The 11,717-nt window shown below is 30.4% G+C and overlaps 1 protein-coding gene across 2 annotated transcripts in view; it reads left to right on the top strand.

Annotated features, from left to right (window-relative positions):
• Positions 1–11,717, top strand: part of LOC106789337 (inactive dipeptidyl peptidase 10) — a 127,874-nt gene that overhangs the window by 90,182 nt on the left and 25,975 nt on the right. Inside the window, exon 2 of one of the 2 annotated variants that reach the window (XM_014753456.1) lies at positions 2,424–2,694. In XM_014753456.1, the coding sequence (XP_014608942.1) occupies positions 2,602–2,694 (93 nt within the window). In that variant the 5' untranslated portion in view covers positions 2,424–2,601. Of the gene's footprint in view, positions 1–2,423; positions 2,704–11,717 lie in introns of both variants that reach the window. The other variant, XM_014753455.1, reaches the window with a different exon arrangement.

Below are 11,717 nucleotides of genomic sequence, written 5' to 3'. Positions count from 1 at the left end.
TTTCATCCCCCCTCTTTTTCAACTAGATCATATCCCTCGGTGACTGTTCCCACACGGTCTACCGCACTGCTGACGTAACGCACCCCGTTCTGACGTAACGAGGAAGGCGAACGTACCACCACCGTCCTCCTTGTTGAGGATAACGTCCTACCCCCCTTATTCTACCCGTTCTATATCTTCCATATATTCCAGGGTAAATTCTCTATTCAATGTTACGAGTATTAGGGAGATCGGGCCAAGTTTATACTGCAATAGGTTAATACAGTTTAATTCTCTGGACACTGCAGATCATAGTTACATAGATAGTTTAATTAATTATTAAATGTTTTTAAATTCATCTTGTATCTTTCCACATCATATATGTGTTATTGCAAATTTTTGAATATTTTTGACGAAAATTAATAAGAAGAAGGAAAAGTAAATAACTCTGTTCAGTTTAATTCCACGGTTTGAGAAAATGTGCTACGATAAACAGCAGGTTCATTCATTTCATTAATTATTATAATTAATTGAATTATTTCAATTACATTTTTTGTATGATCTAAAATATGTTTTATTTATTTTGATCAGATCATTGAAACAAATATTGGCTATTTTGCGAAATATATTTGTTAGAATTTGACATAAGGAAATTTAGATTCAAGAGGGGTGTCAAAAATCGTAAAAGTTTTGGAACCATTGGAATAAACGACATTTTATTCGTATATGTCTAGTATATATCAATCAATTTTATTGTATATCAAATTATATTCGAGATAGTATCTTTTCATCTTCACTCAAAATCGTAACAACTTGTTCAACCACGAAAGGTGACTGGAGAACGAAAGCACAAAAATGAAATAAAAAGCATCGAAACCGAGATTTCGATCGGATTTGCTTTTTATTCACAACCCAAAGTCTTTTGTAGGATCAGTTCATTCTCCTTTTACGTCTCATAAATCCGTCCAATTTGAAATCTATAGCTTTCTACTACCTTTGCTGCATTTGATCGAGCATTTACCATGAACACCTACGAGCAATAATTTTTCTTCATATTTTTCACAAAAGAAAGAAAGAAAGAAAGAACAAAAAAAATAATACCCAAATGTCAGCGATAAATTTGTACTCACCGGTCAAAATAATAATTTGTACGAAATTTATTCAAATATTCAGCAAAAACATGAGTTTCAAACAAATAATTAATATAAATTACTAATGAATATCGTAATTATTAACTCAAAACTATACACGCATCAATTGCAAGAACAATTAAATAAGATAGATTTAAATTTAAATGTAATCGAATAGATATTTATCTTGTATAAAATTCATTTAAAAAAAAAAAAAGGATAATTTTTCAGAAACAATAAAGAAAAATAGAAAGGAACACGAGTTGAAATGAAACGTTTCGTAATTGAAACTATAGAAATGAGATTTGCTCTCGGCTTTAATTTGATATAAATCTTCGAATACTCGTATTTAATTTACAGGCCGACTCTAATGAAGTTTCACCCAGTCAGTCTCATTGTTATCCTTCAACTTTCCTTTCATTCATAGTATCATCTTCCTTTTCGCAAATCTATCGACAATGTTTGAAAATAAACTCTTGCATACTTTCGATAAGTTCTAGAATATTATTCTAATTATAATTGAGAAAACATTGAACACGTTCAATTATTCAGTTGAATCTTGAAATTAAATGAGAAATTAATTTTTATTAATCTGATTCTAATTCAGACTGTCTCCCGATTTGTAAAATTATCAGCCATGTTGAAAATTAAATTAATATTTTATTAAATATTTGAAGTTGGAAAATTGAGCACTTTTAATTATTTAATTCAACTTTAAATGTTAACTAAATGAGAAAATGATTAATCATTCTTATTGGTTTTTATAGTGATATGATTGAAATAATATATGAAAATATTTTAGATTAGAATTTATGAAAATCTGTAATTGATTTGCTTATAGTTCACCACTGCGAAAAACTATATAAAATGTTATAGGAAATTGGTAATAGAGCTTTTACTGATTACTTCTTTTGTAAATTAAATGGTGTTATACAAGCAAGTAACTTAAAAAATATTTTAATTTCTAATTTTAGGATAAAGTTAGCGATATATTTAATTCTGATGATGAAGATTGCATTTTATCAAGCAATTACGTACGAGAAAAAACGTTGTTACATGTAATGTATATTTTCCTTGTAATTATAAAATTATTTTTGCATGTTATATATGTCATTATTTTCTTGAAACCCTTATAAAAACAATAGTATTCATTATCGATATTTACTCTAATTACTTATTTTTACTATTGATCGTGTTGTGAGGTTACCGGTGACCGGTAACATTTTCAATTGAAATCCTGAAAAAGGATAAAATATTCGATCTCTTGAAAAGATCTTGGTATTGACAGAAAAATTCTTATTTGTACATGTGCAGGTGAGAAGCTGTGGATTGTCGTGGTATACTTTCGGCCCCAGGAGTGGCCCGGGGGTGGTTACCCTGGGGACCTCGTCGGGGAAGAGATTGGACTGGAAGGAGAGGAAGTGGCTGAGGAAGCAAAAAAAGAAGAAGAAGAAGGGGAAGAAGAAAACGAGGAGTGGAGGAGGAGAGCGCTATGAACGCCAGCGTCAACATCGAGAGGAACTCCTGGCGGCTGCCTCCCGACGAGACCGTCCAGGTCGCTGATCCCCGATCGAAATCAGCACAGGTAAAAGAGGTAAATCGCTCCAGCAGTCCGCCGAGTGGTATCCCTTCGTTCGTCTCTACAAATGAAAAATTATCGAGGCCGGGGCATTTAATTAATACAGTGATGCCTGCATACTAGTATATGTATATGTGTGTACATAGATATATAAACTATACATATATGTGTATAGTATATCGGGTCTTAGACAAAGCATGCCAGTGATTCGTCTTTACTTCGATACATGTCTTACCCTAATTTGATCACATAATTGGTTTCGGGTTTTTTGTTTTTTTTATACATAATAAAGATTTTCGGGATCAGTATTTGTTATTACAGTGATGCCTGCATACGAGTATATGTGTTAATCGAAATAAACTATGGATACATGCTGTTTATTATAATAGTGGATCGAATCAGAAAATTGAAAACATTGATTTTATAATTTATTCTTCAATATACAAATAATTGTATTATAAAAAAAATTATTTTATCAACATTTTAATTACCGATAAATTTATATGTATATCATATATTAAACAAAGCATGCCACTGATTGTATTACAATAATTTCAAATTAACGTGGACACACGATCTGTTACGATTTTTCTATACAAAGTGAAAATTATCGAAGCTGATATTTATAAGAACAATGACGCCTGCATACGATTATATGTATATGTGTATATAGAAAGGAATTATATGTATATGTGTGTATATCGGGTATTAGAACAGCATGCCAATGATTTTCGCGTATCATCCTACCTTCACAATCGGTTAGGATTTTTTATAATAGTTTTTTTTTAATAATTATTATTATCTTAAAAATTTTTCCTTTACTTTTAGTTTTATAAATAAAATATTCAAGATAAAGTTAAGATATTTTAAAAAACATATTTGACTGTGGCCAACTATTTTTTCTCAAAGCCATTTCTTTCCAAAAGATTTTAAGAATTTTAATAGCTTCTTAAATCTAATTCCATGATTATTTTTTACATTAATTGATTCCTGAATAACAAAAATTTAAAACCCAGAATAAGATCGTTAATTATTTGTTGAGCTCGTATTATAAAATATTTTCATTAAAAGAGGTACGTGGAATTATTTCATGTGAAAAAATCGTCAAATTCTATTTAGAAAAATGTTCTTTTTAATATTTTTAAAATTTCGTAAAGAAATGATTTTGAGAAAAATTGTCTATCATCGGATGTGATTTTTATGCAATGTTACTTCATTTATTGGAAACATTTTTCTTTTTATAAAATCAAAAATAACAGTAATAACATCAATGTGCATAATAATTTAAATGTCATTTTGATATATGAAAACTTGAACAACATTGAAAGTTTTTAGATAAAATCAAATATCATTGAAAATGCATGTTAAAAAGGTGTATCAATTCTTTGATGTTGCATCATGAAGCACGAGTTAATATCATTATATATCACAAATAAAATGATTAAAAAATTGTACAATTTAAAGAAAATTAATACAAATTAACTAATATATACATGTTTAGAAATAATGAAATATCTTTTTAAATTAATCGATGATTGATTAACAAGGTCAGTTGAGTAAAACTTTGTAGCTTTTTTTTTTTATAGCTTTTACAAAACTTTGTAAAACAAGCTAGGAAGTTACAATTCCATGCTTGGAAGCATGGGAATTTTTTCATAAGGTTTAAACGCAATCGAAAAACGTAAGGTAATCGGAGATCGTTGATTAATTGATATCCTTGTATTTATATTGTTCACGCGTTTGAGCTTTTATTATTTTATGATGTAACCTTGGTTCTCTATGTAACAGAGATGTACTTTTTTTCGTTCAAGTTTTACGAAGTTGTTTCATGGTCTTCTCGGTGAAGTGTCGCTTCAATTTCGCGTTGGTATATTTATATGATATATTCCTACAATTTCATCTTTTACTTTTAGAATCTAATTTAACGGTATTTAGCGGTGTTGGAGCAGAATTTAAATGGAATTTGCTTAAGTAACGTGTAAATATTCAAAGATTTTAAATCATTTCTCGCAAATACACACGTTACAAATGTTCACGAGTTTGATTTAATAAAACTATACGAGCTTTAAAGAAAATAAAATGTGTCATTTAAATAAAATTAATAATAATAGTAATAATAAGTTGATTTTATTTTCGACCAGAGCTTAAAAAACAATTATTATTTCGTTCTAAGTTTTGACACTTTCGCGACGACGAAACTAGCCATTAGTACGCCACTAATGAATGGGTCGTTGTGCCATTAGTGCACACTGTACATGCTAAGAGGGTTTCGCATTTTTGGAGCTCCTAGTGTGTGCTTGCAAGACGAATAACCCTTTACACGTGTCAAGAGAGCTTTTTCTTGTACGCTAATCAAATACGTGATGTTTAATTTGCATATCGTTACTGCCAGATGTCGCTAGTTCATTTGGTGCTAATATTTAGTGGAATATTATATATATATANACACGCAAACTAACTTTCGGTGCAGCAATTTCAATTTATCACGTGACATAGGGATTCATTTCCTCTTATTTAACATATAATTATAATATATATATATTAGCAGAATATATAACCGGCACTACTCATGAAAGGAACAGTTATAAATAGCCATAATTTTGAATAATCATTATGAATAAATAATTTCGCGAAAACGAAAATTTAGGACAATATTATTTTAATAAAAAATTCCAAAAGTAAATAGTCGTTAGTATAAAGACAGGCCAACTAATTGTAAGATAAAATGTAAACTTAGGTTATACTATTCAAAGGGTTAAATAAGGGAGAAGAATGAACGTAACTAGAATACTTAATGTTCGTATAATAATAGCGTTAAACAGGGACAAATGAAGTTTAAGAGAACTGTAAAAGCAGTTATAATTATCCCTATTAATCGTATAATTAATAAGACGAGAGAATATTCGTTTAAAGGACAATCAAAGTTTCAAATTTATAGAAAATTTCTCATTTTAAAAGTGAATAGAGAGACCTAACCTCTAATTAATAATCTTCTTATTATGGATATATATGTAAATTTTATTCATTATTCTTAAAAGAAATTAATTAATATCTTATAAAAGCACAGGTTGGAATGATTTAATACGTTGATTATGCAAGAACAACAAACGGTCTTAACTTTTCTTAGAACATTAATATTCCTGACTAACGTTTCTCCCTGGATTCTCACAGAATTAATATGTTACCGTGATCTTAGGTGTTATTTATCACATATATATACATTATCACATGTTTTCTGTTAAATAGCTCTTAGCACGATATTTAAACGTTCTTCTAACAATATTACAAACAAACTCTTACCATTTTCCGAAAAGAACACGTTTACCATCCGCTAATCGTAAATTTTGTATCAGTTTAATTGAATACAGTCAAGAAGACATTTACGATCAACTATTCTTCGAAGAACAGTACGCTCGAATAGATGATCTTAAAAGATATAATAATCAGATCAGTTTATTGATCCTGTCCATTAAATTATAATCTTACTTCGTAAATGAAAATTCAAATAATCAATTGAACATACTCCCGTGTAATTTGTTTACCGGATTTATTAAGATTAAATTAATTAAAGATTAAAAGCAGAAAAAATCAACCAGGTGTATTATTAGGTTGAATGGATGGAAGGAATGTAAAAATCGTGTTAATCGTAAACTTTATATCAGTTTAATGGATACCTCAATAAGACATTTACGATGAATTTTTCTTTGATTAATAGCACGCTCGAATAGAGATAATCCTAAAAAGTATCTATAATTACGTATCAGTTTATTAATCGTTTCTACTAAATTATATACAATTTTTTCTTATAAATGGAAACTTTAAATAATCAATCAACATACCCCTGCGGTATTATGTATCGAACAATGAGATTGAAAATAAAAAAGAATAACCGGGCATATTGCCAGATAAAATGAATGAAAGAGATACAAAGATTGTGTTAATCGTAAAGTTTATATCAGTTTAATTAAATTCTTCAAAAACGCAATCGGTCAAAAGTTATTCTTTTGCTTTGGAAGGGAACTCTTCAAAGGGATGATTGAAAGGAATACAAAAATTCGGCTAAATAGAAATTTTTTATCAGTTTAATTAAATTCGTCTAACTAGAAAAGAAAAAATCTTTTACAAAAAACATAAATTCCATTTAAATTATCCTCAAAAAATATTACAATATTTCATACCAATTTATTGAAACCATAATAACATTATTTATCCTTAATTAAGAATTACAAATAATCAATCTTACATTCCAATGTTATTGCTTTAAATTTCAATCTTTACCGTAAATTGAGAGATTGAAAAAATAGTCAAATAAAAAAAGGCAATCGATCTGAAAAGTTTTTATTTTACTTTGAAAAGTAACCTTGGGAATTGGAATGTTGAATAGATGGAAGAGTTGCAAAAAATTGTGCTAATTAGACCGATGTTCTATAGATATAGGTGTATATGTGTGTGTACTCACATGTACACATATATGCACATCTATATATATATATATATATATATATATATCTATATCTATACATATCTATATCTATACTGGAAGAGGAGTACAAACGATCGTCGAGGGAGACTGATTCATTATGCAGTAAGCACTCCCTTTCTCTTTAGCCCTTCTCTATCCCTCTCTCTCTCTCTCTCTCTATTTCTTTCTTCGTCCCTGTCCTCGCCTCTTAGAGAAATTCTCTCTCTCCTCTTGGACCTCTTGAGAATTCGCTGTGAAGGAAAGCTTTCACGCGGATAACCGATAGCACCGAGACTAAATGTGCTGTCACGATCTCAGTGTTAAGGTCCCCATGCGGCTCGACAACTCGAGTTATATCCTGCAGAGTTTCAAAGAACGAAGCTGTCCAGGGTTTGCCAGTGCTTATGCCCAAGTACGCTGCTTTGCATAAACCGATTCAGTATACATCCGAATAATCGACTGATGGGAATGAAAATGAAACGAATTGAAAGAGGGTTAAGAGAAACAGGGGAAGAATGAGAGAGTTCAAGAGTTCAAGAGAGAGAGAAAGAGAAAGAGAGTGAGATAGAAATCTGCCACGATTAGAATTTACCAAGACCTTTTTCGTCTCTTGATTATCTTCCGTTCGTTCAAGCGGAACATCCGGTTTTTTGTTTCCAATGGATTCCCCTGTATATTAGAATAATTAAGTTTAGTCTCTTTCGTTCATTTTATGTATTTTAATTAAAAGTTTAAAACGTGTATTATTGGATAATCTGAAAAGTTTGTGTCGATTTAATAATTTAGTTATTTATTATTTTTAATCTATAATTATCTGAATTTTTATTAAGATTGTGGTATACGTTTTACGGGCAACCTAGTATTAGGAGGACCGGAAAGTAATATCGTTTGATTTTTACATTAAATTTAAAACACGGCTTTAAAATACAGAATGAGTTGATAAATGATAAACGAATATGGAAATGTTCAAAAACTATATTCTTTTCCCGTTTTCCTAATATACATTAGGTTATTATTTTATTATTTATAAATATATTTGATTTCATATTTTTAATATGAATACGTTTTGTTCAAAATCGGCACAGATTGTCTGGATAACTTAAATTATAATTCAATGCGTTATCTTATACTTGGAAACAATTGACTTTTTCTTATATATCATAGATATCAGTAAAAAAAGAAAGAATTTTGGCATTTGTCAACCGATTAATTATTTAGCCGATTAATGAGGTAATTAAAATAAAAATGAAAGATAACGCGCAGTAATAAATAAATCTTGCTGCGATTGGTATTTATTAGAATATTTTTTATTCTTGATTTATTTAAGCAAAGTATCACGTTATGTTTTAATTGATCTTGTCAACTGGAATAATTATTTTTAATTTTTCATTATAATTTTATTTATTGATTAATGAGTGCAAAATATACGTCAAAACCAATGCCTTGTTTTCTGTTTGAAAATATCTATCTGACTTTTTTCTTAACAAACGGAATACTAAAGCGAGAAAATTGAAGTAGATCTATTATCACACTCGTCAGTAGAACAATTAGCTGATGGTAATAAAAGTGAAAAAAAGAATGAGGTAGAAAGAAAATGAGAAAGCAGGACAGAAATCTTCCACGATTGGAATTTACCAGGACCCTTTTTCGTTCTTGATTACCATGCGTCCATTCAAGCAGAGCATCTCGTTCAGAAGAGCAACCCATTTTAATAGGTTCTGTATACTAGGATAATTACCTTTACCCTTCCATTAATTTTATATATTTATTTATGAGTATAAGAGGTATAAAACCAAAGCATTGGCTTTGGTTTTTAAACAAACGATCTAGTGAAACGAAAAAATTAATGTAGATTTGTTACTACAGACGTAAAACAATATTAGTTTTTTGCCAATTAATCAACTTATAGGTATAAAAGTGTAAGAATATTTGGAATTTATTCAAATATTTGTTGTCTTCGATTAATTCACGAAAACTCAAACGGAACATTTTATATTATATTGTATAATAATAACTTTATTTAAATTAATTTTATTTATTGTATATTTCTTCGAGTATAAAACGCACATAACAACAACGCAATGGTTTTGTTTAAAAATATTTGATTTGTTCTTAATAAACTAATCTTAACACTGTAACAAGAAAATTTAGCTAGATCTGTTATCAAACTTGGTAACCCAATTAATGTTCAACCAGATAACTGGCTAATGGTTAAAAAATAAAAGAAAGAGAGGTAGTAAGATAAACATCTGCCACGATCGGAATTTAACAGAACATTTTTCGACTTCGACCATTTTGTTCCAAAAGGAATATCTTCTCTCGTTTTAATGGATCCCGTATACGAGTATAATTACTTTTAGTTTTTCATTAATATCATATACTGAATTATGAGCACATAAAACGTATATAAAATTTACGTGATGTTTCTTTGCTTGAAAATATTCAACATTTTTCTTAACAAACGGGTCAATAAAATCTTATCACACTCGTATCAATAAAAGTGAAAAACAGAAATTTGCCGACAGTAGAATTTATTAAGATTTTTGTTTGTCTTTGATTACCTCGTGTAAATTTAAACAAAACATTATGTTTCGTTGTAAAGAATACCATATGCTAGAACAACGAGCCCTTAACTCATCTATAATTAAATCTATTTAATTATAAACATAAGACGTATATAAAATCAATATTTTTGCATCTATTAGGAAATATTTGACATCTTCTTGACAAACGAATCACTGAAACAAGAAAATTTAAGTAGATCTGTTATCACACTCGTCAAGACGAAACACGTTGAAACGGGGTATAGAACAACAAAAAGGAGAAAGATAAATAGAAAGAGAAATATTTAGTGTGAGAGGATGAAAACTTCTTGGTCTAAATGGCGTGTAACTCTTGTTCTCTCCTGGATCACATACACAAGCGTGAAGTAACTTGATTATCGGCCTTTCCTGGTGCGATGAGTGTTAGGATTCCTGTAGTAGGAGAAGCAACTAGGGTATATTGAGTGAGAATGAGAAAGAGAGGATGAGAAAGAGAATGAGAGAGAGAGAGAGAGAGAGAGAGAGAGAGAGAGAGAGAGAGAGAGAGAGAGAGAGAGAGAGAGAGAGAGAGAGAGAGAGAGAGAGAGAGTAAGAGAATGTGGATGTATCACCCCTTTGACTTTCGTGAGCAAGTGGTGGAAAACCCTTACACGCTCGAGGAAACCACCACGACCAAACCGACAACGGGCTTCAACCGACCATTGTATCACCGTCCAACCAGTCTCCGCGTATTACCTGCACAACTCTCAACGAACTGCTTTCTCAACTCACCACGTTGGCGAGTCGACTCGATTTAAATATTAATGAGCGTTCGTTTTGACAAGAGTTTATCTCGGAACAAGTGTGTGACATTATTTCACCTACTACGCTCGATTATCGTTTTTCATTATCAATATACACGGTATTTCATCGTTACAATGATAAATGCGTTCTGAATAATGTACGATTTTTTTTTTGTTTGTTTTGAATTTTTTCTTTTTATTATCTGTGATCGATAAAAACGATGAAAGCAAACGTTTGCAAATACCGGTTACCTTCAACCTGAGAGAGAAAGAAACAAAATATTATAAATATATAATGTATTTTTTTTTTTTATAGATAATTATGCTACTGAATGGACACGTCGTTATAGTTCATAAAAAAAAAAACTAACCTTAATGTCGGACGATATATTGTTGTGTTTTATCGGCTCTTGCGATCCGTCAACGCGTAGAAAATCGATTTCTAAGATCTTCTTCATTTTTCGAGAAATTTATCCACCTGTTTGTGCGAAGAAAAAGAATAACAAAAAAGGAAAAAAGGAACAAAAAGTGAAAGAAATTTTTTCCACAAACAAAGTGGCATGAAACTTGGTTGATCCACTTTAAGAATATACCACGTTAGCTATAAGCAGTTGACGAGCCATCGATGAAGCTTTCTGAACTCGATTATCGGCCCTTTTGCACGACCGATCCCGTGACATTTCGAAGGGGGTATATGTCGCTTAAGGGACACGTATACGAGTAAAAGAGGAGGAAGGGAAAGTTATATACAGGGGGTTTCATAAATGCATGTCACAATGTTTCAGAACAATAAAAATATATATATATATATATACGCTAAATCAAGTGTACAATTTCGTTTGAATATCTTATCCGACGATATATCTCAATTTTCGTGTTACGAATATTAAAGAAAATATTGGAAATACTTTAAAACACGCTAGCTAGTACAGGTTGTAACATTGAGTTACGCGCTAAAAATAAATACCCACGTATACTTCGAATAGTCTCTCGAATCCATTTACTATCCTTTATTTCAGCTCGTGCACGTTATTCACTCGCGTTGCATACACAATAGTTTTGAAATGACCTCAAAGGTAAAGGTCTAATGGATTGAGATCAGGAGCAGTACGGTAGCCATACGATGAGTTGTAACTTTAATGTTCTAGTTTCTCGAAGCAGTCTATGAATGGATTAAAACATTGGTATATAATCCGGAATCCTACTATGTGGGGAAATTTTCTTGGGATAAATGACGTGGTT

The sequence above is a fragment of the Polistes canadensis genome, unplaced genomic scaffold (assembly GCF_001313835.1).
Source record: "Polistes canadensis isolate GaletaPanama2010 unplaced genomic scaffold, ASM131383v1 scaffold_178, whole genome shotgun sequence".
In the NCBI taxonomy this organism is placed as follows: domain Eukaryota; kingdom Metazoa; phylum Arthropoda; class Insecta; order Hymenoptera; family Vespidae; genus Polistes; species Polistes canadensis.
Note: the sequence above shows the minus strand (reverse complement) of the source record. Positions and strands in the feature narration are given on the sequence as shown.